At 61.1% G+C, this 25,867-nt stretch overlaps 3 protein-coding genes across 5 annotated transcripts in view; 2 read left to right on the forward strand and 1 right to left on the reverse strand.

Annotated features, from left to right (window-relative positions):
• TNFRSF13C (TNF receptor superfamily member 13C) lies at positions 1-4,922 on the forward strand. Of its 2 annotated transcripts, none has more exons than XM_025927031.2 (4): positions 1-939; positions 1,044-1,471; positions 1,823-2,074; positions 2,468-4,922. In XM_025927031.2, exons 2-4 carry the CDS (start codon positions 1,156-1,158, stop codon positions 2,647-2,649), a joined length of 750 nt encoding a protein of 249 aa, XP_025782816.2. In that variant the 5' UTR covers positions 1-939; positions 1,044-1,155; the 3' UTR covers positions 2,650-4,922. The 2 variants fall into 2 exon arrangements, with proteins under 2 accessions (XP_025782816.2, XP_086568270.1); XM_086712144.1 differs by having other exon boundaries at positions 1,826-2,074.
• Positions 4,923-11,474: 6,552 nt separating this feature from the next.
• On the forward strand, positions 11,475-17,454 carry SHISA8 (shisa family member 8). Of its 2 annotated transcripts, none has more exons than XM_086712149.1 (4): positions 11,475-12,457; positions 15,091-15,296; positions 16,179-16,325; positions 16,744-17,454. In XM_086712149.1, the coding sequence occupies exons 1-4, from the start codon at positions 11,937-11,939 to the stop codon at positions 17,136-17,138; spliced, it is 1,269 nt and encodes a 422-aa protein (XP_086568275.1). In that variant the 5' UTR covers positions 11,475-11,936; the 3' UTR covers positions 17,139-17,454. The 2 variants fall into 2 exon arrangements, with proteins under 2 accessions (XP_086568275.1, XP_086568276.1); XM_086712150.1 differs by having other exon boundaries at positions 11,481-12,457; positions 15,091-15,221.
• Positions 17,455-19,690: 2,236 nt separating this feature from the next.
• The window catches only part of SREBF2 (sterol regulatory element binding transcription factor 2), a 58,328-nt gene continuing 52,151 nt past the window's right edge, over positions 19,691-25,867 (reverse strand). The window contains exons 17-19 of the mRNA XM_025926788.2: positions 23,467-23,652; positions 21,866-21,977; positions 19,691-21,450 (exon numbers count right to left, since the gene is read on the reverse strand). Of these exons, the coding sequence (XP_025782573.2) occupies positions 21,230-21,450; positions 21,866-21,977; positions 23,467-23,652 (519 nt within the window). The 3' untranslated portion in view covers positions 19,691-21,229. The remainder of the gene's footprint in view (positions 21,451-21,865; positions 21,978-23,466; positions 23,653-25,867) is intronic.

Genomic DNA, 25,867 nt, shown 5'->3' on the forward strand with positions numbered 1-25,867 from the left:
CCCCCCCCGCCGTCCTTCTGCAGCATCCCCTGAGGCAGCGGCCATGCTGTCCCCTCTCACCTCTCTCTGCCTTTGCCCTTGCCAGTCTCTGCCTGGAAGCTTTCCCTACACCCTTGCAGCTGCTAAAGATCTACTCCTGCCCCCAAGCCCTTGCCCTGTCCCCTGGACAGTAATTCCTGCCTCTGTGCCCCCCCACCCCAGACCTGAGTGCTTAGGGGTCTGGTATGGCCCACCACATCCGTGCTGAGGCTCTCTGCCAGCCCCTGCCCGCAGGGAAGGGGCAGCAGGTGTCAAGGAAGGCAGAGGGGGCCTGTGCGTATGTCTGACGCTCAATCTGAGAGAGACGTGGATGACAGACAGGTGGGGGAACCCAAACACTGGAGAATAGAGACAGACAGAGGGGACCTCCGTGAGACACAGTGGCAAGCAGGCCAGGATACACACAGCCCTGGGGAAAGGAGTTGGGATGGGCAGGCTGCCCATGGGGTCTTGGTCTGTCTGTTCATCTGTCCGTCTGAGTCTCTCTCCTGCCTAGGATCTGGAGACGGAGCTGTCTGTCCTCGAACCCTCGGCTACCCTCCCCCTATCCTGACTGTGCTCTCTACTCCAGCCAGAGGGTCCCCACTATCACGCAGATCTGACTATGACACTCTCTGCTTAAAGTCCTGCACGGTTGGTTCCCCAGTGCCCTCAGCCAAAGCTCCTTAGCCCTCAGTTGAGGGCCCAGCCTTCTAATCCAGAACTCCCTGGGCCCGTCAATTGTTATGCTCCCCTAGACCCCCCTCCATCTGGCGAACACCTCCTCCTCATCACCTCCTCTACAAAGCCTCCCTCTCTCTCCATGTCTGCTGCTGCGAGGCACTGTCTTTCCCTAACATTCGAAGAACTGAACCCGCTCTGCCCTGGAAGAGCAGGAAATTCCCCCAGAAGAGGAGGCAGGTGAGGTGGGGGGGACATGGGGGTTGGGGATTGTCTGGGGCTGTGGGCTGGCCTTGGGGAGGAGGACAGGGGAGGCCACCCAGAGGTCTGTGTCCTGACTACAGGGGCCCATCCTTTGCTGTCCAAGAGAAGGCCCCCATCTTGAGCCCAGCACGGTCCCAGCGCCCAGCAGAGGGTGGCCCGCCCAGCATCTGGGGGTGATGGTTGAGTGGTTGAATGGAGGAACCACAGGTAGAAGAGAAGGTGTGGGGTGCAGGGCCTCGGGGCCCTGGTGGAGAGTGGTCCCACCCCAGCAGGCCGGAGGGCGGGGCACAGTGGGTGGGCCCCTCCCGGTTTCCTCCTCTGGCTGCTGAAGCCAGACTCAGTCCCGGCTGTGTGCGAGGCAGCATGGGCAGCCAGAGGAGAGGTGCCAGGAGCCTGCGGGGCAGGGAGGGGTCAGCCCCCACCAAGTGTGTGGTGGACAAGTGCTTTGACCCTCTGGTCCGAAAGTGCGTGGACTGCAGGCTCCTCCGGACGCCAGAACCCGGACCGGGTAAGAGTCGACCCGCTCTGCCAGCTGGTCAGCGAGGCAGCCCTGGGGAGGGGGAGGAGGTTCCTGCTACCGCTGTCCCACCGCTGCCAGAGCCCCAGGGACAGCCCCCATCTGCCCCAGGATGGGTGGGGAGGGGGCGACTGGGTCGATGGGGGGCCGTAAGCAGGGACCTGGATGGGGACCAGCGGTCACCACGTGGCCCTCACCGCCCCCTCTCTTTCCCTTCCCCTGTCCACCCCGCCCGGCCCTCCCTCCCCTCCCCGGCCCAGCCTCGCCTCCTCCCGACCCCCCCCCCTCCCCGGCCGTCCCTGCCCCCTGCCCCCTGCTCTCTCTCCCCGTCCGCTCCGCCAGCAGCCGGGCCTGGCAGCCTGGCGCCGGGGACCGCGCTGCAGCCGCAGGAGTCGGTGGGCGCGGGGGCCGCCGCCGAGACCGAGGCCGAGGCCGCGCTGCCTCTGCCCGCGCTGCTCTTCGGCGCCCCCGCCCTGCTGGGGCTGGCGCTGGCCCTGGTTCTGGTGGGCCTGCTGAGCTGGAGGTGGCGGCGGCGGCGGCGGCGGCGCCTGCGCGCGGCGGCTCCCCCGGGGGACCCGGACCCGCACCCGCACGGTGAGCTCTGCGGGAGTGGGGGCAGTGGGTGGGAGACTGGACCCCGGGGCAGTGTGGAAAGGGGGAGGTGGGGGGGGGGGCGGTGCGCGGGGCACCAGGGCGGGCTCTGAGGACCTCAGGCTGAGTCGGAGGGAGGGACACAGCTGTAGCCTCCCAGAGCCCTCTGAGCAAGAGACACAGGGCTCCCACACTTCTCCCTTCCCCCTGCGCTCCCCGCTTTGCCAGCGCCCTCTGCGCTTCCTGTCCTGAGGGCCCATCACGTGCCGCCCCTCCCCACCCCTGCAGGGGGTGGTTCATGACTTATCTCTCCATTGGAGCTTCCAGAACAGGAGGGGGGTGGGGGAAGGCTATGATGCAACCCTGACCTTGTATTCCCTGCCCCCCCCCCACCAGAGCCCCTGGACGATGTCATCATCCATCCCCCGAAACCCCTCGATGCCACAGCTCCCGTCTGGCCTCCACCCAGAGAAGACCCAGCCAACACCCCACCTGCCCACAGCGTCCCTGTGCCAGCCACAGAGCTGGGCTCCACTGAGCTGGTGACCACCAAGACTGCTGGCCCTGAGCAACAGTAGCGACGGAGGGGGCAGGAAGCGGCCCCTGTCCTCCCCGTGAGCTGTCAGCCAGGGGCCTGGAGGTTGGATTCGGCTCTTGACTGCAGTGCCCACCTGCCCCTTTTCTGGGAACCTGGCTGCTCCCCAGCTAACCCTGCAGAACCACAGACTACAGACCGCAGAGTTCAGACTGCAGCGCGTTGTATGGCATGTTAGCGTGTGGCTTAAAACCAGACCATCTCTGGCCGCCGTCGAAGGTGGTGGCTGAGCTCCTGTGCCTTTGTGTGGCTGGAGCACTCTGTGTAGGAGGTTTTTCTTTAAGTGCAGGGAAGCCACCGTAAGCCAGAATGAATCTAGGAAAATGATTGAGTAGGAGGATGCTTAATTTGTAGCTTGGTGTTGTATTTCTTTAATACTTGCTCTCGGAGCTGTCCTGCTTTAAAGCTGATGCAAATGGCAGCGATGAGTAACCAACTGAGGGGTTTGCTTCAGGGTTTAATAGAAGGTGATTTTGACAAAGAGCCTGGATTGCGCTGATTCTCGGGTATCTGTACCCCAGGGTCAACCCTGCGCTTGGCCCAGTCTTCTAGGACCTAAGATGCCTTTTTCACCCTCGTAGCAGCTTCCAGAGCCCCCAGCTTGCACCGTGAGAGGAGGCATACAGCCCCTCTGGGGCTAGACTGCAAACTCATGATGAAGGCACACTGCCGAAAATCTCCCCAGAGACCCCACCTGGGGTCCCAGCTGCCTTCAAGGCACACTCAGCTGTACCTAGGGAAAGGCCCAGAACCTGCAAGAGGTTCCTTTGTTCAGAAGCCAGAGCGGGGCTGTGGCCTTGAACCAGCAGGACTGGATGTCCCTTGAGCTCCCCTCTGTCTGTGGTCCACCCTCCTCAAGCTAGGCCCCAAGTGCTGGGGTCACTTGGCCATTCTATGCCAGCCCCTGGGATCACCCATTGTCCTAGGGGAATTGCTCCTCCGACAGCAGTGCCCCCTGCTCTGCGGCCCGAGGCTGAGACCATCTCCTCTAGTTGTGGACTATGCTACACTTGGTCAGGTGCTGCCTCTCCTACCGGCCCTCCAACACAGGGTTAGAAACTCCTGACCGGATTGGACAGTCCTTGGGACTTGTCACCGCTTAGCGCCCTCACAAGAAGCGTGGACTAGGAGTCAGAAGACGGAGTTTTGGGTACCATCTTGTCTCACTGGAGAGCCTTGGCCATGCTCTGTTGCACGCATCAGATGCTTTCCGCCCGCCTCTCCCTGACCTTCCTGGCAGACCTTCACCCTTCCTGCCCACCCCCCTGCTCAGCCCAGAAGATGGTCTGGAGCCTCCAGGACCCTGACCTTCACACTGAAGTCTTCCTAGCCACTCCCTCCCTGAATGCATCCCAAGTGCCCCTACCCGCAGGCTGCCAGGTGGCTGGGGTAAGGTCAGGTGGCTGGCGGGAGGCAGGAGGGTGGGAAGCAGGCCCAGACATCCAGTCCCCTTCAACTCGGGATCGGGGAGTCTGAGCTGTTCCTCCTGGCCGCTCCTACCTCCCACTCACCTTTTCCACCGCAGTGGGGGACCGGGCCCTGGAGGTAAAACAAGTGGGTAAAACCCCTCTGGGGTCCAGACATGCAAACCTCTGGCACCGCTGTGTCCCAGTCAAACCCCAGCTTCCCCTCTGGTCTCGGTTTCCGTTTCTGAAAAATGGGGGGTTGGATGCAAAGTGCTCCTCTGGGCTTATGGCCCTTAGAGGAGAAGAACTGGAAAGAACCTTAAAGAATCCTTACCCCCACCTCCCTCCATTTTATAGATGAAGAAATTGAGGCCCAGAAGAAGCAAGTTTCCTGGGAGAAGAACCGGGAGCAGAGGCGGGGGGAGAGGCGGGCAAAGAGGGGGCCAGTCTCCCCCAGGCCCCAGTCAGGGACCCCACCGCCCAGGGGTTTCTAGTCCCTGGCTCTCTGTCCGGGCAGTGCTTTCGAAGGAGTCTTCATGAAGTTACTGCATTTGACCTTAATGACAGCACCTGGAGGAGGGCATGGGTATTTGCTTTAAAAAAGGTTTTTGTGTTTTGTTTTTTTCTTTAGAAAAAAAAGGGACGCCTGGGTGGCTCAGTCGGTTAAGTATCTGACTCTTGGTTTCTGCTCAGGTCACAATCTCACAGTTCATGGGTTCAAGCCCCACATCGGGCTCCATGCTGTCGGCATGCTTGGGAATTCTCACTCTCCCTCTCTCTCTGGCCCTCCCCCAGTCACTCTCTCTGTCTCTCTCTCAAAATAAATAAATAAACCTAAAAACAAAATCGAGACCTGATTTGTTGACATTTTGGAAAGTTCGACAGTGATCCAGGGTGGAGTCTATGGAGAAATGACCCATAACCGGTGGGTTCTCTATGTAATTGTAATTACATAAATTCATATCTTGGCTGCCATATTTGGTGAGTTTTCTCTTGTCTTCAAATACTTTGCAAACAAGATTTTCAATATTTGTAAAGTTTTCCGCTTGAGCCTTTGGTTGATTTTGGTTTTTGCTATTGTAGCTGAGGCAGGAGTACCTCCTCGACATAAATCTTTGCCCGAGTTTTTTTATGGCCCCTGTTGGTTGAATTGATCTGCCGAAAATCTGATTTCCTGAAAATCTAAATTCTGTTCATGTCCATGAACAGGGATAGATGTCCCATTTTGCAGATAGGAAAAACGAGGCCCGGGAGATGAAGGGATCTGGCCCAAGCTGCCACTAAGCAGTGGTGAAGCTGGGCCATACCCAGGCTCCTGTCCCTGTCCAGAAGGTCATTGGCCCAGGTGCCCTCCTTGGGAGTGCTGACTCCAGGGATTGATTCCAGGCTTTACGTCTTGTTTTCATCACTACTCAAAGATTTCTTTCCCAACTGGTCTCTTTTGGCTGTAAGAGGCACTCAAGATAGACTTTGGAAAAACTGCTTGTTGGGTGGGAACCAGCTGCCCCTCCCCCAAGCCTGTGTTTCTGGCCAGTTTTTCCTGAAGGAGGGTCTGGTTTCCCCGGGGTCCCCAGGGCCCAGGCAGGTGGAGGCGGGGTTGGCTCAAGTCTCAGTTCCTCCTGGGGCTTCCTGCAGGCACTTTTCACTTCCTGCCCAGCAGCCCTGGGCTCTGGGCTCCTGGTGGGGGTGGGGAGGCCCAGCTGGGGAGGCCAGGGAGGAAGGACTTGACCCCTTACCTCCCGCTGTCTCAGCAAGGATGGACCCACACAGCCCTTGCCTTTAGAAGCTGGTGGCATCTCTCTGAGCCCGTCTCGTCTTCTAAATGGAGCCCAAGGGCCAACCAGCTGTCCGAGATTAAAGAGGTCATGTGGCAAGTCGGGTCCTCATCCTGGAGTGCCTCCATCCCATCCTTCCCTGGGACGCAGACACTTCCTGTCCGGAGCCCCCAACCCTCAGAAATTCTCCTGGAAAGCTAGTTTCCCAGAGCTGGTCTGAAGCTCTAGTCTCGGCAGTTACCACTCCCACCGCTCATCCATTCACTGTCCCACTGATCACACCAGATCCAAACACACCCGCTCTGTGCCAGGGCCATTCTGGGCAATACCTGGAGGGTGGCCTCAGGCCCCACCAATAGGTCCTAGTGCAGTGGGAGAGATGGAGTGAGACACAGGGACAGGGCTGGTGATCCCTGCCAGACCCCGGCAATGCCCCAAGCAGGGAGGTCATTAATCCAGCGTCTAGAGCATGCTTTGGACCGTGGGAGGTATGCCCTGAGTCTTGCCCAATTTTCCTACTGGAATGGAGCAGAGGATGGGCATTCCTGGCCCAAGGGACTGCGGAAAAAGGTACAGAGGAGAGGGCACAGAAGGGGTCAGGAAGCAGGCCACAGGGGCGGGGGGAGCTAGAGGGTTGGGCACCATGGCCTCTGAGTGCCAGGTGAGGCTCAGAATCTTCTTGGCACATAAGGGCACCCATCCTCAGGGAACCCAGGTGCTTCTCCAGCCACACCATGTAGCGTCTCACCATTCCCTGTCCCGTTCCCTCTGAGAGCCTCCGGGACCCTTCTGGCACTCCTCTGGCACAGGGTGGGAACTCACTCCCATTTGCTCTTTTGTGGGTGGCTCAGGCCACATTCTTCCTCACTCAGGGCTGAAATCTGACCTCTCTCCAAGCTGTGCCCTCTCCCCAGCTGCCTGGTCCTGACCTGGTGCTGAGGGTGAGGGCCGGGTAGGAACGACTGCCCAGGGTCACGCGAAGAAAAAGGGTCAGGGAGGAGCCAGGAAGACACATGACCACGTTCCCAGCCCAAGCTCTTTCCCGGGGCTCTGTAGGGGGGAAGCTGCCCTGGGGACGCTACAGGGGTCCCGGGGCCCAGAGGGCCTCTGAACATCTCCTCCTTCCCTTGAGCTGCAGAGAGTCTGGGATCTAGGAAGATGACAGCGACTCCAGGGCAGGTGAAAGTCTCTCTCCGCGACTCCTGCGGTCAGCCCAGCAGGTGGCACCTCGACCGCCGCCGGCCGCCTGGCTCGGGGAGCTGGGCTGCGGGACGGAGAGGGTGGGACCAGGACGAGAGGCGCGGCTGAGGGCGGGGTCGGGGAGAGAGGAGGGGCTGAGGGACCCCGAGTCTCAAGGGAGTAGGGAAGGGGCGGGGCCAGGGCAAGTAGCAGGAGGGGGCTCCAGGCCGAGGGGCGGGGAGAAAGGGCGGGACCCGGTGAACGGCGGGACCAAGACCCACAGCGCCCTCTCCAAACCCCGCACCTCCACGCTCACGCGGGGCTCCCGTCCTCACGTGTGTCCCGTGCCAGGAGAGGCCTTGGATGCAGGGCATGGCCCCGACTTTGGGGCGAAATGTCTATGTGGAGGAGCGCAAAACGCCTCCCCCACCTCGGGCCAGGAGCCGACTTTAGAATCGTGTCCAGGACCGGGCAGGCCGGCGCGGGACAGGGCGGGCCTGTTCCAGGTGGGTGGACGCGCTGTGTGGCCTCCGCTGAGCCCTGTCCTTAGTGGCCAGCTCCAGATTTGCATGTTCACTGGGGCCTTTGGAGGGCCCTGCAGGGGGAGAGTAATGCGGGTAATTCAGGTAATTCCAGCTGTGATGTCCTGAGCGTGACTCCGAGGCAGGGGAGGGGAGGGTCAGGGAGAAGGTGCGGCGGGACGGGAGGCTACACCCCAGCTCCCCGCACCACTTCCATCGTCCCCCCACTCATGCCGCTCCCTGGCGACCTCAGCCTGGGTGCCCCCTCCCTCCCACAGGCAGCTGGAGCCTGAGTCACGAGCTGCCTCTCGGGGAGACAAAGGAGCCAGGAGCCCTCCCCTCCCGACCCCCTCCCGGCACTGGCATAGGCATCTGTGTTAGCAGCAAGTCCTTAGTTCTCTAGAATCTGCTTTTTAGGTAACCCTCCTTCATGGAAGAAATGAAAACAAAACGGGCTTGGGAATGTGCCTTTGAGGCTCGTGGATGGCACCCAGAGTGGCAACCGTCATCTCAGCATGGCTGCAGTGGGAGCCCCCACCCGACTGCATGGACCCGGTGTTTCTCCATCTGGGGCCCATTTGGCTTCTCCCTGCAGCCCTGCTGAAGAGGTGCTAGCAGCCCATCTTGCAGATGAGAAAACTGAGGCCTAGAAAGGTTGAATGGCCATATTAGAGCAGGAATTCCAACCCACATTAGTCTGGCTCCAAAATGAAGGATAAATAGGCACTGTCTGTGTGAGGGGCTGAAAAGGCATTCCAGGAAGAGAGAACAGCGTGTGGCAGGCCCGGGGGATCCTGTAAGAGTCAGGGCACATTGAGTGTGTTATCAGGGTGTAGGAGCACTTCCCTGGGCTCTGGGCTGGGGTCCTCCAGCTGCTCTCTCTTTTTATACTAAACTGGCCAGACAGTAGGTTTGGGCCTCACAGCGAAGGTTCCAAGCCAGACCCTGGCCCTTCCTGGCCGTGTGCCAGTCACAGCAAATCATTTCCCCTCTCTGGGTCTTGGGTTTGTCTCTAGGAGATTCCAATTCCCTGGCCCACCACTGGGCAGACTGGTCACTGACCCACAGTCTAAAATGGAGACACCGAGGCCCATCCCAGGCTTTCCCTAATGTCCGTGACCTCTCAAGACCTTGAGCCTTGCACAGCCAGAGCCAGGCACCAGGCAAGGGCTCAGCAGCGTAGGAAGAACATGTGTGCACAGGGGCATCCACACTAACACACGTGTGTACTCACATGCCCATGGTGGAAGGAAGGCCCTCGTAATCATGCTCGCACCAGACATGCACTCTGGCTCACATTCGCGAGCACATTTAGACACCCTCACACTCAAGCTGCCAGAACTCAGAGCTGGGGGCGGGGCGGGTGCCCTTCAGGCACAGAGACACACGGGCTCCTCTGCCCGCCCCGTGGGGCTCGCTGCAGATGCCAGGGGTTATTTTAAGCCTGGATCAATGGGCGATTTTTGGTGACACAGGCTTGGTGGGGGTGGGGGGGCAGGCAGAGGAAACAAGAGGCAGGTGCTCTGGTGCTGTGCTGTGGAGAGAGACCCCAGCGTCCAGGGAGGACCACCTGGGCAAAGGGGTCAGTCTTCAGCTGAGCTGCTCCATTTCTAGATCCCCTCGCCCAGCAAATGTCCGGGCACCTGAGAGGCAGTGCCATGCAAATGAATGGCCAGATCCCAGGACTCAACCAGTCAGCTGTGGTCTGTCTCTGCATTTGTCTTCTTCTCCTGTTCCCCCTCCCCACCCCCAAGGCTGTATGTTCGTATGAAGAGGGCATTAAGTGCCTGACATGGGTCCAGTAGATGTAGGCACCTATGGTTGCTGGCTGACCACTGAACCAGACTTGGATAGAGAAGAAGCCATGGGTGTGGGGAGGAGCTGGAGGTTGGACATCAGTCCTGGGGTGGGGGTGGGGGAAATGGAATCCAGCATCCAGCTCCTTCACTGGACAAATGGAGATGGCAATCAACGTGGGGTGGACCTGATGGCAATCAACGTGGGGCGGAAGGTCAGTGGAGCACCTGATGTTGCAGGACAGTGGGGTAAGAGAGGGGCCCAGGGAGGGGACATGACTCAGGGAAGAGCATTAGGAGTTCAGGGCCAAGTGGGGTCATCCTACCTGGGAAGAGGCCACAGTGCCAGGCGGGCAGAGACAAACCTCTTTAAACATAGTGCCCAGAAACAGGGCGGGGAAGGGGGAAGAAGCAGTCACCCCAAAGCCCCAGTGACCCAGAGGGCAGCTTAGCAGTGTGGGGCGGGCGCTGATACAAATCTGACAGTTTGTGCATTTCTAGGACTACCACTCCCAGAGGAAGCAGGAAAGTCTGCACCAGAAAATATAGCGACAAGTTCTAAGCTGAATAACAAACGGAAAGTTTGACAGCAGAAAGTAAACTAAAGACCAGTCACTGAAAAACAGTATGTAAAATGGGGCATATTTTAGTGCCCCTGGTGATGGGATTAAGGCAATTGCATTTCATTCCTTTGCTTATCTATTTTGTCTCTAAAATTGTAACATAGTCTTCTAAGGGGGTAGGGTCTTCCCACCTGGATCAGAAGAGTGTGCGTTGTGGCTGAAGGGGGAGGGAGCAGGCTGTCTTTGGACAGGGCGCAAGGAATGCCCCTGAGCGGGACGGCATCTCAGCCACTAATACCTGAAATTAGCCTGTCAGCCCCTCATCTCGGCAACACAAGGACTTGATCCTCCTTTAAATGTAAATCCTTCTCCCTCTTCCTCCCTCCACTTCCTCCACTTTTATAAGCTGATCCCAGTCGCTGAGTTAAGACATGATGCAAAGAGGAGCAGGAGAACCCTAGGAGCCCGAATTCTTCATTTTACAAAAACTAAAGACTGAAGTCACTTCATTCATTCATTCAGCAGATACGGTGCTGTGTGGGAACACCGGGGCGAACTGGACGCCCAGCCCTCGGTCTCCTGACGATCTCGTCTGGACAGTGGGAGGCACCATATTGACCCTTGCCTCCTGGAAGAGGCGCATTATGAATCCGCACCCCCCGTTCCGGAAAAGTTTTGATGTTAAGATGAGAAACTGAGGCAGAGAGAAGCAAGGCGCCACCGCTCGGTCACATTTTCCAGTTAAACCCAACTTGAAAACGCCAAGGGACGGCTCCGTGATAGATCCAAGCTCCGGACCTCCTTCCACCCCCTTCCCCCGCGCTGGCCAGAGGACTAGAGCATCCTTCGGGGGACGGGGCGGAGGGCCGGCCGATGGCCCCGCCCCCTGACCCGGTCCCGCCCCCTCTTCTGGGTCCAAGTCCAGCCCAATCTTCTCTCCCTCACACCTGGGGTAGCGAAGCGCTCCTGGGAGAACGCGGACCAGGCCATGCCCATCGCCATAGAAGCGGGGACACCCCAGGACCCCAACCCAGGGTCCAAGAGCTTCTGGGGCCAGGGGGCGCGCCCCGGGGTTAAGGCGGTGCTCCAGGCGGCACGTAGGCGGCACTTGTCCTTCTGCAGCGGCTCCGCTCGGGATTTTCTTCCCATTTGAGAGGCGGGAACATCGAGGCGCAGAGAGGGCCAAGGGCCTGCCACATGTCACCCTTCAGTCTCGGTCAGAACTGACAGCAAGAATGGGAAGGAGGAAGAGGGGCGGGGGCGGCAACGACCCCCTCCGGGGGCCTCTCTGTCCCCTAAGTCCCCGCACCTGTGAAACAGAGGCGCGTTCACGCGGGCCTGTGTCCGAAGTAACAGTCCCGAGAGTCATAAACTGAAGGGTCTGGGGCTCCTAGTTCCGAGGAATGTTTCGGGGACGCCTTCGGGGAGGGTCCCCGGCGGGGCGCCCGGGCTGTGCGGGGCCCCGCCGCGCCCCCTCCCTCCCCTCGCGGCGGCCGCGCTCCTCCCCCGGCTCTGCCTCCCGCCCTCCCGCCCTCCTTCCCTCGCTCCCTCCCTCCCCCGCCCGCCCGCCCGAGCCCGCGCGGAGCCCGAGCCGCAGCCAGAGCGCGGGCAGCGCGGAGCGGGCGGCGGGAAGGCAGCGGAGTCGGGCGGCCCGCCGCCCCCGCCGGGCCCGGGCCACGCACACCCGCCAGGCGGGGGAGAGGCCGGGGACCGCGCGCGGGCGAGGGAGGACTCGCTGCCCGGCCCGGGGGGCGGCCCGGGGCGAGGACTGCCGGCTCGGGTCCGAAGTGAGTGTGGGCGGAGGACGCGCCCACTGGAGGTGCGGCCCGGCGAGCTCCCGGCCCAGCCCGCCCGGCTCCGGGGTCCGAGGAGGAAGGTGACGGCCGGGGAGGCGCCCGGCGGAGCCAGCGCCCGGGCGGCGGGGCCAGCGCGGTCCCTGAGGGCGCGGAGGAGCTGGCCCGGAGGCCCGGCGGGAGGGAGCCGCGGCGCGCCGCCATGGGCCGGGCGCTGTAGCCGAAGGCGCGGGCCCGATGGAGCGGGCCGGGGCGCGGGGGCTGCGCGGCGGCGGCCGGCCGGGACTCCGGCTCGCGCTCGGGCTGGCGCTGCTGCTGGCGCGGCCGCCGTCGGGCCGCGCGGGCGCCCCCGAGGCGCAGGAGCCCGCGGCGCCCGGCACGGCGGCCCCGGCCGGGGGCGACCGCTGCCGGGGCTACTACGACGTGATGGGCCAGTGGGACCCGCCCTTCAACTGCAGCTCGGGCGCCTACAGCTTCTGCTGCGGCACGTGCGGCTACCGCTTCTGCTGCCACGACGGACCCCGGCGCCTGGACCAGAGCCGCTGCTCCAACTACGACACGCCGGCCTGGGTGCAGACGGGCCGGCCACCCGCGCGTGCCCGCGACGCCGCCGCGCCCCGGGACCCGGGCCGCGAGCGCAGCCACACGGCCGTCTACGCGGTGTGCGGCGTCGCCGCGCTGCTCGTGCTGGCCGGCATCGGGGCGCGCCTGGGCCTGGAGAGGGCGCACAGCCCGCGCGCGCGGCGCACCGTCACCAGGTGAGCGCGCGCCAGCCGGGGCCCGGGTCCCCGCCCGCCCCTCCTGGAAGGTCCTTCCCGAAGGGTGGGCGCCCCCTCGCCAGCCTTCATCCTTCCCGCCCGTCTGTAAATTCTGGTCCTCTCAGCGGCACCCTCCTCCTGGTTTTTACTTCCGCTCTCAGTCGCCAGGTCTATTATTCTCCCCCCATCCGCTGCCCCCGCCCCCCACTTCGTGGAGGGAGACAGCTGATACCGTCTCCCCTTGACCTTCCGGAGGGAGCTGGGTGCGGAGCCGCCCTCTCCCGCGGCTCCCTCCTCCTCTGGACTGATCGCCCCGGACAGAGGGCACAAAAACCGCACCCAAGAAAGGGGGTCTGGGGCCTGAGTCCCACTAGTACCGGGTGGGGGCCATAGCATAGGGCGTCCTAGGTCCCCAGAGTAGGAAAGAGAAGGATGGGGCATTTTCTGTAGCTCTCTTGGGTCTCCCTCCTCTTGCTTCTTTCTCCACTTTTTCGCCTCTCCTTCCACTTCCCTCCCATCCCCACCCTCATCCCCACCCCCATAGCTGTGACTCAGGCCTGACCTTCTTTCCCTGGGGAGAAGGCCTCTCCAATCTGCGCTACTCAGTACCCCCCCCCACCCCCCCCCCCCACCCCAGGCAAGCGTCAGGGTCTCTCCCTGTGTAGAAAGAGGTCTGAAACGTGGGGGACACAGATTTGTTGCTGCTGAGGCCAGGACGGGTGCTGGCTGAGTCTGAGCTTTGTGTGAAGCGGGGTCTATAGGACCTGGGTTCCCTTTCTCAGCTAGAATGGGGACTCTGGGATTCTGTGTCCTCACCCTGAAACTCTCACCGACACCCACACACTCACACACTCACATCCCCCCAGCCACCCCCATGTCTTGGGGCCTGTGCCCGCCTCACCTACCCAGATCTGGGCTCCTTTTGGATACGCGACAGGCTGGTATTTAGAGGTGACAATAGAAGCCCCCCAGGCCTGGGTGCTTCCCACCTCATAGACTTGAGGGGCAGGGGATGAGGGCTTCCTAGGCACTCCACAGCACCTCTGTCTCCCAGACCACCTAGCCCACCCCCTACTAGACAGCTGTAGGGCAGAGCTGGGGGGTGCTGGCCTCAGCTACTGTGCTGCCTCTGGCGATGTGGAGGCTCTCATCCTGGCTTCTGGATGCTACGGGGGCAGGCCCTGAGTTTGGAGTCCCTCATGCAGGGCCAGGAGGAGAAGACAGGGCATGTCCTTGATTACAACGGGGCAGCAGGAGCTGAGGGCCATGGTGGTGTAGAGCGGTGGCTTGGGCAGTCTAGCTGATGTGTCCACCTAGAACCCACTTCATCCACAGGGGACAGTGAAGCAGGTCTGGTGATGCTTTAGGAAGAGCTGGCCCACTCCCGATGTGCTGTGTGGCCTAGGCCAGTCCCTTCCTCTGTCTGGGCTTCAGCTCCCATATGCCCTCTTTTTTCTCCTCTGGGGAGACCTGAAGCCCAACTTGAGCTCATGTGTGGGCATGTGCTGAACCCCTGCCCTCTCCCCCAGTCTCACCCTTAATTCTGCCGTGTTGAGGTCGACGGTCAGCACCCCTCCAGCTCAGAGGGCTTAGAAGGGAATTGGAGTCTGTCCCTAGAGAAAGCTTGTGCAGAGGCCCAGCGGCATGAAAATTACTCAGGTGTTTGGGAGAGCTGGCAGGTGCGGGCTTGCACAGAGATGAGGCCACACGGGTGGGCAGCTGAGGAGTGGGCAGGACTAGGAGGCTTTCAGCCAAACAGTACCTACCCTAGGTGTCGCACCTCTCGTGTGCTTCTTCATGAATCAGCCATCTGAGTCCTCAGCACCTCGGTCTCCCCCACCCCGCCCCGCCGAGGTGGGAAGGTCAGAGTGAGCCAGAAGAAAATCATGGATTCTGGGCACCAAAGGCAGCTGGCCTGAAGGCTGTGTCTGGCTGTCTGCAGGGAAGGCTCAGTCAGACGCTGTCACAGCTGGGTGGGGCTGGGTGTCCTGGTACCGGGCAGGTGGCTGCCCAAGGTCACATAGTCTTTGGTGCTAGGCTTCCACCCTGGGCTCTCCTGGCTCCTCCCTCCCCTTACGTCTGTTCTCCCCTCCGAGCCTGTGTGACAGCTTTGTCCCGGGACTCGGCAGAAGCCCCTGCTGCAGGAAGGGAATTAGGTTAAGCAGATCAGGAAGGCTTCCTGGAAGAGGAGGGATTCTGGTGGGGTTTGAAGCATAAGTAGGAGTTTTGCAGAACGAGATGGAGGAAAAGATTGTTGGCCCAGGGAGCAGTGCAAGCAAAGTCCAGGAGGCTGATGCACTTGAAGAGCTTTCATTGGGAGAGGAGGCTCCACTCGGAGGGTCTTGGAGAATGGACTCTGGGAGCGGGGGAGTCTTTGGAAAACAAGGTAGCCCTGGTGACATGTGATCCCATTAGAGTTTCCTCACCTGCTCTGGAAGTGGCCATGTGTTGGGGCCACAGGTCATGCCTGACAGTGGAAACTAGATGTGTGAGAACAATCACAGGGAAGAAGGGGGGCCAGATGGGTTGAAAGGGTGACAGTGGTGGGAGGGCTGGCCTTGGGTAGGCCAAGGCCTGGCCAGTGGGGAAGCAGGAGGTTGGGGGGACTGCCTCTCATCACTCTTTCCCCACAGGACACTGACAGAACTTCTGAAGCAGCCGGACCCCCAGGAGCCACTGCCTCCACCTCTGGGCCCACCTCTGGGTAGCTGTGTCCAGGTGCAGATGGGGGATGGCCTCCCCAGGGGCTCCCCCAAGAACACAGGTGTGCAAGCTGGTGGGCCAGCATATGTGGATCCACAGCACAGGCCTGGGAGCAGAGGAAGGGGTGTGTTGAGGGGTAAGAGGCTCTTAGCTCTTTCACAATTGGAACGAGCTGCCTGCCTCTGCAGGCGTGTGAGTCGGGGCTGGGCAAGCCGGTCAGCTCCCCTTGGTGGAGGGAGACCCTCTGAGGTGTCCAGCAGCTTCCGGTCAAGGGGACTCTGTGAGGAAGCTTCCAGATTCAGGGATCTGGAATCAGGCTGTGGTTCTAGGCCTTGGCTCAGTGCCCCGGGGTCAGCTTCGCACCAGCCTATGGACGCCTGTGGGCCTTTTCCTCCAGGCTGGAGCCTCCCTCTTGGGCTCTTGCCGGTGAGGCAGCAATCCCGCTCCCCTCCCCTGTATGGGTTCTAATTTTCAGACGTTAACTCCATCTCCTGAGAAGCAGGTCCTGGGACCCGATGCCTGGCCCAAGCTGAACATGCTGAGGAGTCATCCATCAGGCTAGCACCCACTCAGGGCTGGCTGCTATTTTTTTTTAAATTTTTAAATGTTTATTTATTTTTGAGAGAGACAGAGACAGACTGTGAGCAGGTTAGGGGCAGAGAGAGAGGGAGACACAGGATCCGAAGCAGGCTCCAGGCTCCCAGCCGTCAGCACAGAGCCCGATGCGGGGCTGGAACTCACGAGCTGTGAGATCATGACCTGAGCTGAAGTCGGAGGCTCAATCGACTGAGCCACCCAGGCGCCCCAGGGCTGGCTGCTATTAATCGCGTTATTCTGAGCCAGGCCCTTTTCCAGGCGTTGGCGATTCTGCCATCAGGTTAGGTTTGGCTCTCAGTCCCGCCCAAGTAACCATCCCCCAAGTTCTCACTGGGGAGGGGGCCGCGAAGAGGTGGTTGTGCAGGTGGAGAATGTCCTCCTGTCAGCAGGCCGGCTCTCCTCTTCCCCCTCCCCGCTCCAGACAAGAAACGCCCCAACAACGTGCCCCTGGGGTCAGCGACACCAGGACCCCTGCGTGGCCCCAGGCTGCAGGACGGCGGCAGCATGACGCTGCAGCGGGACTACGCCAAGTACGCCACCCTCAAGGCAGCCGCGCTCAAGGCCGCAGGTGAGTGGCCAGGTCTGTGCGGGAGCGCCGGGCGCTGCGCCCCGGGTATCCAAGCTCCTAGATGACAAGGCTTGGGTCCTGGTTCGCGTTCCACAGTTGCCAGCCTTGCGGGTCAGCGCTCCAGCCAAATATTGTATCGGGCCTACGCAGCCAGTCGGCTCCCACGCCTCGGCTGTGTCGCGCACCCTCGCCGGGCCACCAGGCTGTACCCCACCGAGCCCGGGGCGTGAAAACCCGCGTCTCCCAAGGCGGGTCCCGGGCCTGTCCCGCCCGCGAGGCCTGACTTTCCTGTCCCACCCAAGAGAGGGCTAGACCCCGCCCCTGAGGCGTGGCTTCTCCCTGCCCCGCCCCGGGGCCGCTGGGACCCCGCCCCCTGGCCCTGACCTCGCCCCCTGGCTCGTCCCCACTATCCCCGCAGAAGCCACCCCGCCGGACTTCTACCAGCGGTTCCCCGCAACCGAACCTGCCCCGCTGACCGTCCCGGCGCGGCCCCAGCGGCCTCGCGAGGACTTGCCGGCGCTGCTCGACGCCTGCCCCTGGGCCCCGCCGGGCTACGCGCCCCCCGCCGGCCTTGCTCCTTCGGGCCACTACAAGGCCTGGATCGCCGGCCGCCTGGCCCGGCCCGCCCCCCGCGGCCACCTGGCGGCTCAGGCCTCCCCCGCACCCCGGCGGCCCGGCCACGCGCCCAGGCGCCAGTTCAGCGTGGAGAAGCCGCCCGAGGCCTTCGGCCCGCAGCCCCCTGGACTTTACGGCAGTGCAGGCCGCGGGCCCCGGCACCTGAGCACCAACAGCAAAGCTGAGGTCACCGTGTGAAGACAGCCGCTGGTTCTCCCGAATCATCGCAATCTCTGGGGCGCCCTCATCTGCCTGGAGGCCGCCGTGGGCCGGTTCCCGGGGCCCATACCGTGGGGGAGGAGAGGCGCCGGCCGTGGAAGGCCAGCCTGCCCTTATGCCTGCCCAAACTGGACTGGGGCCTTGGAGCCTGCAGGGCTAAGAAGGGGCCCACTGGGTGAGGCCAGTGGTTCTGTCCTTGGGGCCTTAGGGCCAGGGTTCCTCGTGTAAATATAAAGCCTTTTCTGTGGCTCCCATCCCTGAGAATAAAGGAGCCCCAGCTTGGCTCTGAGAGGCACGGATGGTGGAAGCATTGGTCATTGACTGGACAGACGGCAGTACGGGCAGAGGGCACAGCGTGTGCAAGAGCAAAGGACTGCTCCTGAGAGCTGGCGGGCAAGTGTCCTGGGAGCCAGGGAGAGGTGGCTGGAGAGGGTAGTCAGGGCTGAATGCCAAGCTTAATGTCCATACCAGTGGGAGCCATGGGGGAGGGAGCGCTTGGGCCCCAGCCACCTGGAAGCTCCCAAGCACAGGGGAGACGGCTGTGGGGAGCCTGAGGCCCCCTGGAGGGTCCATGCCCCTTACTGGAGGTGAGCCCCTTCCGGCCAGTCACTCTACATCTTGAGTTGGTTAAACCTAGCTGATTCTCACTGACACGGTCTGGCCCTGAGCCGGCACCTGGCTTGCAGGCCACTTGGCCAGCTTGGTCCAGGGCCACCCCCCTAATGGGTGTGGGCAGTGGGCCAAGTGGACAGCTGGTGCTCAGGATGGGGGAGCCTCCTCCCAGTAGCTGCTGTAGGGGGGAAAGGGGATGGGGATGCTGGACGCAGAGCCTTGGCAATGACCCCACCGGGGTGCTCACACAGGCTTGCATTGCCAGCTCCCCCTTCCTGCCAGGTGGGCTCTGGATAGCTGGCTGTGGCTCAGGGCATTGCCAGCAGCCTGGGTGCGAGTTCCTTTGTGCCAGGGATGGTTGGGAGGTTGAGGTCTGGGTTATGTCCCTCACTGTGTGACCTCAGCAAAAGCCACCCAGTTGGGCCTCTGTTTCCCTCCTGTGTGCCCTGGGCATGATATATATATATATATATATATATATATATATATATGCTGTTTTAATAACAATGGCCACCATCTATTGCTGTTTCTTTTATTTAATCCTTGCAAAAGCCCTATGGGTGTGTGGCTTTACAGATGAGGAAATTGAGGTTTTGAGACCCAAGTAACTTGCCAAGGTCACCCCGCTGATTAGGACTCCTGTCCTCTGCCGCTGTGAACCTGATGAGCGGCAGGCAGGGCACTGTGGGGAAGAGGAAAGGTATGAACGTGTGTGCTGGCAGGGAGGGGCTCTGCTCCGGAGGCTCATGGTCTCAGATCTTCCTCCTGCCGCGCGGGGCCGCCCTGAGGCCCCCCAACCCCCAGCTCTCACCTGTGACAGGGCCCACCTCACTAGCTCTTCTGGCTTTTGAGGAAACCAAGGCTCAGAAGCCCCAGGACAGAAGAGAGTCAAGAGTCTACGGTCCTGCCTGCAGTGAGGGCCCAGTGGCTTTAGGGGAGAGAGCCCTCACACCCTCAACTGGGGGTACGGTGCCCCGGGGCCTATCTGGCAGCTGCGTAGAGGGAGGTGGAAGGGGGGTGGGTGCTGAGTCATGGATCCTGCCAAGACTCGAAAGATCAGGTTCCTGGGTCATCAGCCACTCACAGCCACCCACCCTGGTGACACAGGCCTTGACGGGGCTTTGTTGGGAGGTGGGTGCAACCCCTTGCTCATTCGCAGTCCCCAGGACCCTAGATCTCCATCCCAGGACTGCCCTTCGGAGAAGACTTATTTCTCAGCCAGGCCAGGTCACTGACCTTGCTCTCCATGCTCCATGCTCATCCCCAGGTCACTCCGGACTCCTCCGCTTCCAGCCCACTGCTGCTCCTCATGGTCTTGCCTCTCGCCAGCCTCATAAGGCACTTAACTGTACATGGAACTTTGTGTGTGTCATGTCACTGAAACTGGCCAACACGTCTATGGGCACTTAAAGGCAGGGACTGTCATCCCTGTGGGGCACACGTGGAAGAGGAGGCAGACAGAGGTGATGTCCTGCCCCAGGCGACCAGCTGGGTATAGGAGCTGGACCTGGATGTGACTTGTGGGCAGTGAGCCCTCAGGGGGGGATGGGGATACAGCCAGTAGCGGACAGATTTCTCTCTGAGGGGTGAACATGCATGGGCTTGGCACCCCAAATCTGAAACAGCCGCTGCTGTGAGTGGCCAGCTGTGTCCTGGATACAGTGGCCTCTGACCCAAGCAGCACCTCTGGCTGCCCTTTTATCCCAGACTCTGTTCCAGCCCAGGAGTGCGCACCAGCAGCCGGCGTTGTAAGGAAGCGGGTGGATGGTCGAGGAAGGTCCTTCCAAATGAAACCTTCCAGGAGCCTCTCAGCAGAGAAGGAGGGGCTGTCCTCAGTCCCGGACCCACCAGAGGCCAAGCCTTGCAGCCACCTGGCTGAATCACCACGGCGGTCACACTACAGACCCTCACACGCCTCATGCTGGGTGGTACCAATCTGTTTATTGAATAACCTACATCCAGGACACAGTGAACGATTCCATATCAAGGAAGCCATAGGTGTATCCCCCTTTCAGCGAAAAACTACCCCCTCCCACCCCTAAACAATAATGAGAAAAGGCACGGTATATACACATGACACAAGGGCTGGCTCGCCTGGTGGGCAGGGGCCACGACTTACAGTGTGTGGGGGGAGGGGCAGCAGGGAAAGAACGTGGGTAAGGTCCAAGCTGAGCCACTCTAGCCTGTCCTCGGCATCGGGGGGAGCCCCCGCCCATTCTCTACCTCAACTGGCCTGAGGGGTGAGGAACACAGGCAGGAAGGGAGGGAAGGCAGCCCCTCTCAGCCTCCCGGAAGGTTCTGAGGTCTCAGGCAGTCCTCAGGTCCTGGGAGAAATGGCCTCAGGGGCTGGGCACCAAGCCCGGGGATCCAGAAAAGTGGGACCACTTTTCCTCCAAGGACCCTCATTGAGGCAGGGGCCTTTATTCCTAGTGTTTACCCCGAAAAGGGGATTGTCACTGGGGAGAGACTGGGGGTTGGTCCCTGCCACCCTGGCTTATTTTCAGGTCAAGAATTCGGGATAAAAATAGACTGTGGAGGTAGGAGTTGGGGTGGGAGGGAATTGAGAACCCACACTGAAGGAAGGCCCCTGGTCCCCAGTCCCAATGGGTGGCTTCATCTCTCCCAGCCCCCTGGGCCTACCCTGAGCTTGCGCTGGCATCCCAGGGGGCGGGGGAGTGGGAAGGAACAGGACAATTAAATAAGATACCGTTTATTTTTTAAAAAATTAAAAAATAATGCCGACATTATTTCATCCAACCCCAGGCCTGCCCCCTGCCTCCCACTTGCCTCCCCAGAGCTGGGCTTCCCTCCTACCCTGGCTGTCCTGTGTAATGAAGAGAAAACAATGAACTGGCTTTGTCAGGCACAGGGGAGGGGACACAGACCCAAGGAGAGAAATAAAGATGCCACAGCAACTCAGCCCTGCATCACGGCAAACCCAAGCACACGGATATAAAAACATCTGTATAAAAAGGGGGAAAGAGGCACGCTGGGCACAGTGCCAAGAGTGAGGCGCTTTGGTGCCCAGAGACCTATGTCCCCCACAGGGAAAGCCTGATAAAAAACAAGAAAGCAGGAAAGGGGGGGTGGTGTCTGGAGGAGAGAAAAGCTGGGGAGGGCTGAGGGCTGGAGGCAGGGACCAGGCAGCTTGGGAGCCCCCTGCCACTTTTAAGTCAGGAAACTCCCCCCCAATTCCTGCCCTGCTCTTTCCTCTCTCAGACCCATGGGGCCCTGGACCACGTGCATCTGTCTACAGCAGCTTTTGGGGCTCTGCCCAGGGGCCTACCGGGCTGAGGTGGTCCACAAGCCTCCGCAGGCAACAGCTCAGAAGACAAGGCTCATCCCACAACTCCCAGAGGGAGCAGAGAGATCGAGAGACAGGGAGGAGGGAGAGAGACTGAGAGACAGAGGGAGGAGGGGGGCGGGAGGCAGGGGCTGAGGTGGGCAGAACCCAGGGGTCAGGAGGCGGCGATGGCAGTGCCGCCCCCCAACTTGACAATCATCTGCTGGCAGTCGTTGCGTGAGCGCCGGTCGCCCGCCTTCTCCAGGGTGCGGGCTGCCTCGGCCAGCAGCACGGCCCGCTGGCCCGGGGAGGAGAGGAAGGACAGGGGAAGGTGGCGGCAGGCCAGCAGGATGGCGGTGGCCCGCTCTCGCTGGCCGGGCCAGGCGTCCACCTCTCCTGCAGGAACGATGAGGACACGTGTGGAGGAGCCGCTCGCCGAGCTGTTCCAAGGGCTCGCCCTGGACTCGTTTATTGAAACTCAGAGCCAGCCAGTGAGGCAGTGCTGGGGCCGGGACAGCATCCCCAGCCCTCCCAGAATCCCCAGGCCTCCCATCCTCACTCCCGAGGCTGGAGCCACAACCCAACCAAACCCCAGCCCCACAGCGTGGTCATGGATCCTCCCCCGCAACTCAGAGGACCAGCCTCGGGCCGCTGCTATTCTCACGCCACCTCTGAGGACAGCGCAGGTGAGGACAGCCACCGGCGTTCTGCCAGGGTGAGTGGCGGGCTGGGGCCCTCCTCCCCTCCCCTCCCCTCCCCTGCTCAGGCAGGGTCCACACCAGGCCCGGAGCTGGGGCGCAGATAGACTCACCGTGCTTGGTATTCTGGGCGGTCCGGCGGCGTAGACTGTGCTCCAGCAGCTGGTGCGTGCGGGTGGGGCTGGCTCCCGCCATCAGGCGCACAGTGGCTTCGTGCAGGAACACCTGGGGGTGGTGCAGGGGGGACGCACCTGTCTGTATCCCAGTGGATACCTCTCTAGGAGGCATCTCGTCGGCCACCCAACAGTGGCCCTTCTCTCCGCACTACCCTGCCCTGCTCTCCCCTTGGAAGCAACTTCCGTCCTCACCCTGAGCTCCGAAAAAGCCAGACACCTGGAGGAACGGCAGGAATGGGGAGCACAGCATAGGCCAGCTGGAAACAGGCAAGGACGCTCTCCTCTACAGGAGACAAAGAGCCCAGACGTGCCCCCGGGGGCTGGAAGAGAAGTGGCCTGGGTGCGGCCAGCCTCGGGCCTTGGGGGTGGCGTCCAGCTTGAAAACAGGCAGAGGTGAGGCTGGGAGGAGGGCGGCAAGAGGAGGGGAACAGCTAGCTGGACTGGCACCAGGGAGGCTCGGTCCTGTTTCCTTCAGTTTCTTCAGAAAGAAAGAGAGGCCAGAACGTGTCCAGGGGAAGTGCGGCTCTTCTGTAAATATGAGTCACTGGGGAACGGGGTGGGGGTGGGGGGCAAGGCCTAGATCTCTAATTCCTTAAATCACAAGGCTCCTTTATACCCATTCCTATCTCCATCTGTGGGGAGGGTCTCGAGTGCCACTGGGGAAGGCAGTGGGGCCGGGGGAGCCACTAAAGAGTTTCGGCAGGGGAGAGGCAGGTTGGAAACGGTGTCTCAAGAGGAGGCCTCTGATGCCAGCCGTGCCCTGAGCAGACCAGAGGGCCCTGAACCTTGGGGTACACTTCCTCTTTTCCCCAGTGGAGCAGGTTCAGCGGTGATTATGTATGTTTTGCCTGCTGTCTGTCCTGGTTCACTGTGCACAGCGGCCACAATGTGACCCTGGGAGGGACCAAGGAAAAGGCAGACTCACTGAGCCCTTCGCCCCTCATGGACACTAATGGCCTTCTCACTTGAAATTTTAGAAAATAATTCAGGCAAAAACATGTTGAGTACATAACTCTAATTAGCAGTCACAATAAAACAAGCAAGGAAATTATTTGGGTCCAATCAGCCCAATTACACAACTGCCCTGAGAGACTTCTCAGATTCTGTGGCCATCGCCACGGGGATATTGTGTGCAGTCAGGCAGCAGAGCCAAAGCCCCCGGCGACTCAGAACAAGAATGAAATGAAGTGCTAGGGAGATTCCGTCACTCTGACAACAGTTAGGAAATCAAGAGTGGAGCTCTCTCCATGCCCTTCCCACCCCTCCCAGGGCCAGGAGCCCTTCCCATCCCCGCACTTGACACGTGAGGTGCAGTCGGTGCGGGCCCCTGCCTGTGGGCCCTCGGCCTGCTTGCCACACTGCAGGGCTGGGCACACAGCGGCTACTCAACTAACACAAGCAGAAGAAAGGGATACATGGCAGCTACCCCTGTGCTTGACACAGGGTGACCGGCTGACCTCCGAGGGCCAACTCTGCAACCCCGTGCTGGTGCTTCTAGAACCCCACCTGTCCTCCCCTGCCGGTCGGCTGGGTCTCACCTTGCGGTATGCTGGGCGGAAGCTGTGCGCCAGCCTGCGGAGGCTGCCCAGGTCCCGCTGGAAGCCGGCCAGTTCAGCACCGGATGCGTGGTACGTCTCACCCAGCGCCTGGCTGGCTCCTGCCTGCTTTTGCCAGAGCGCTGTCCTCAGCGATAGTAGTAGGTCACAGGTCAGCAGCTGGACCACCTGGGGGATGAGCCACAAGGGAGGAGACCGGTGACTGACCTATTGTGGGGATAGAGATCCCAGCGGTTATCAGGCCCTCCCAAGCCCAACCCTCGGCAGCTCCGGAAGGAAGTGGAGAGTCCCAGAGGGGCAGCCTGGAAAACTGCTCCCCCGACAGCAAGAGAAGAGCTGAAGGGCAAACGGGCTCACAGCATCTAGTCCTTTCTATGGCCCCAGGTGGAAGATCTGTTTCTCCCATTCTGTGGGTGAAGAAGTGAGGCCCAGAGAGGGCAGGAGCTTGTGTAGGAGACATGCAGCAGGCACCGGAATAATACCTTCGTGGGCCTGACAGGAAGGCACAGGCTCCTCCCACCTCACAGGAGGTGGCCTCACGGCAGGCCCATGCCCCAACTGGGCCGCAGCCCTGCCCTGCAAGTAGGATCAAAGGACCCGAAGTGGCAGCATAGCCAGGAGATGGAGGAAGGGAAGGAGGAGGCTCACTTCTACAGAAGGCAGCCAAGGCTCGGCCCCAGTTGTCTCTGGGGTTGGGGAGACAGGAGTCCAAGAAGGTGAAACCACAGACCAGCTGAACACTTGGGTTTAGACCCACTGACCTAAATCAATTGCGGTTTGGCCACCAACTGGCACACAACTGACCCTCTCTCAGCCTCCGTTTCCTCATCCACAAAATGGCACCACAAGGCTACCGCGTTACAGGAGAGCACTGTGCGTGCCTAGTACACCCGGCCTTTGGAAGCACTGTCAATGCCAGCCACCATCAGGCACGGATGCCACACAGTGCGTGAGTGGGGGACTCACGCACTGTTCGCACGGCACCCATGAGGCTGGGCCACCTGCACGGCTCCCATCAGTACCAGGGGGCAGTGAGAGTGAGGACAAAACAGACTTCCTTGTGAGAGGGGTCCCATGGGGCCCTACAGGTTCCGATGGACTCCCCCAGGAGATTCCTCTTCGTGTCCCTTCACCAGGGCACTGGACCCACCCTGGACTCTGCCTCGTGCCTGCTCGTTGTCTTGTCCCTTCGCCACACTGTTTTCTGGCTGGTGATGGCCTCCCTCTTCAAACCAAGCCTGGCTTTTTTAAAACATTTGTTGTAATGTTTATTTTTTTGAGAGAGAGAGAGAGAGACAGAGTCACGCGGGGGAGGGGCAGAGAGAGGGAGACACAGAATCGGAAGCAGGCTCCAGGCTCTGAGCTGTCAGCACAGAGACCTGAGGAGGGGTTCGAACTCAACGAACCGTGAGGTCATGACCTGAGCTGAAGTCGGGCGCTTAACTGACTGAGCCACTCAGGCGCTCCAAGCCTGGCATTTCTAAGAGGTGAGCGCTGGGGGAGCACCTTTGGGTGGTGGGAGCGGCCTGGGGCTGGATTCTGCCCTTTGACAGATGCCAAGCTCCACGGGGTCTCCTCCTTGGCCCATTCTCCCACACAGAACTGCTGTCCAGGAACCCCAGCCCCAAGAGTGCGGCAGCCTCTCTCTTGTTTCCCAAAGTCAGCTGAAACTATGTGGTTCCTCCGTGGGCCTTTTCTCTTGGGCCCCTTTGGCACAGTGCTTATTCTGTAGGGCTGGCATGCTTCCGGGCTCCCCCTAGTATCTGGGACTGATACTCACCACCTCTAGCCAGAAGTGCCAACCTAGCTACCTCGGACCAAACCCCAGTGGGGGGCTCAGAGTCTGACCCTCCGGGCCATAGCTCGTCCCTACCTTCATGGAGGGAAACCCAACTCCTGCTGAGTGTGCAGACCGTGCTTCGCTTTTAGCTGTGCACACCCTGCCCCTCCTCTCTCCCGGGGCGGCCATGCCTTGGGATCCAACAGTGACGGCAGCGCCCCCTACCAAGGCACAGTAGGAAGTCTCTCGAGGGCCAGGCAGGCCTCTGTGATGCACTGTGGAAACATTGCACGGGTACCACCAGAACATGCAATGCAACTACAATGCACCACAGCTGCCCGCTAGGAGGCGGGCACCTGGCCTCGGAGGTGCCCAGGCCCGGTCAGTCGGCTCGGGGTGCGTGTGCGCGCAGCTTGGGGCCCCTTCTAAGGCTGGCCTGCAGTGGTCTGCGGGACTTGTGCAAGCTGCCCGGAGCAGATGCAGAGCCCTGACCGGCTCTGGTTCACCTGGGGCTGGCAGAGCTGAGGACCAGCAGGACCCGGGACTCGGGGAACCCAGCAAAGGCACAGGTGGAAACATGCTCGCCCTGAGGACTCCAAAGGG

Source organism: Puma concolor, chromosome B4 (genome assembly GCF_028749965.1).
Source record: "Puma concolor isolate L17-30 chromosome B4, mPumCon1.1.hap2, whole genome shotgun sequence".
NCBI classification, from domain to species: domain Eukaryota; kingdom Metazoa; phylum Chordata; class Mammalia; order Carnivora; family Felidae; genus Puma; species Puma concolor.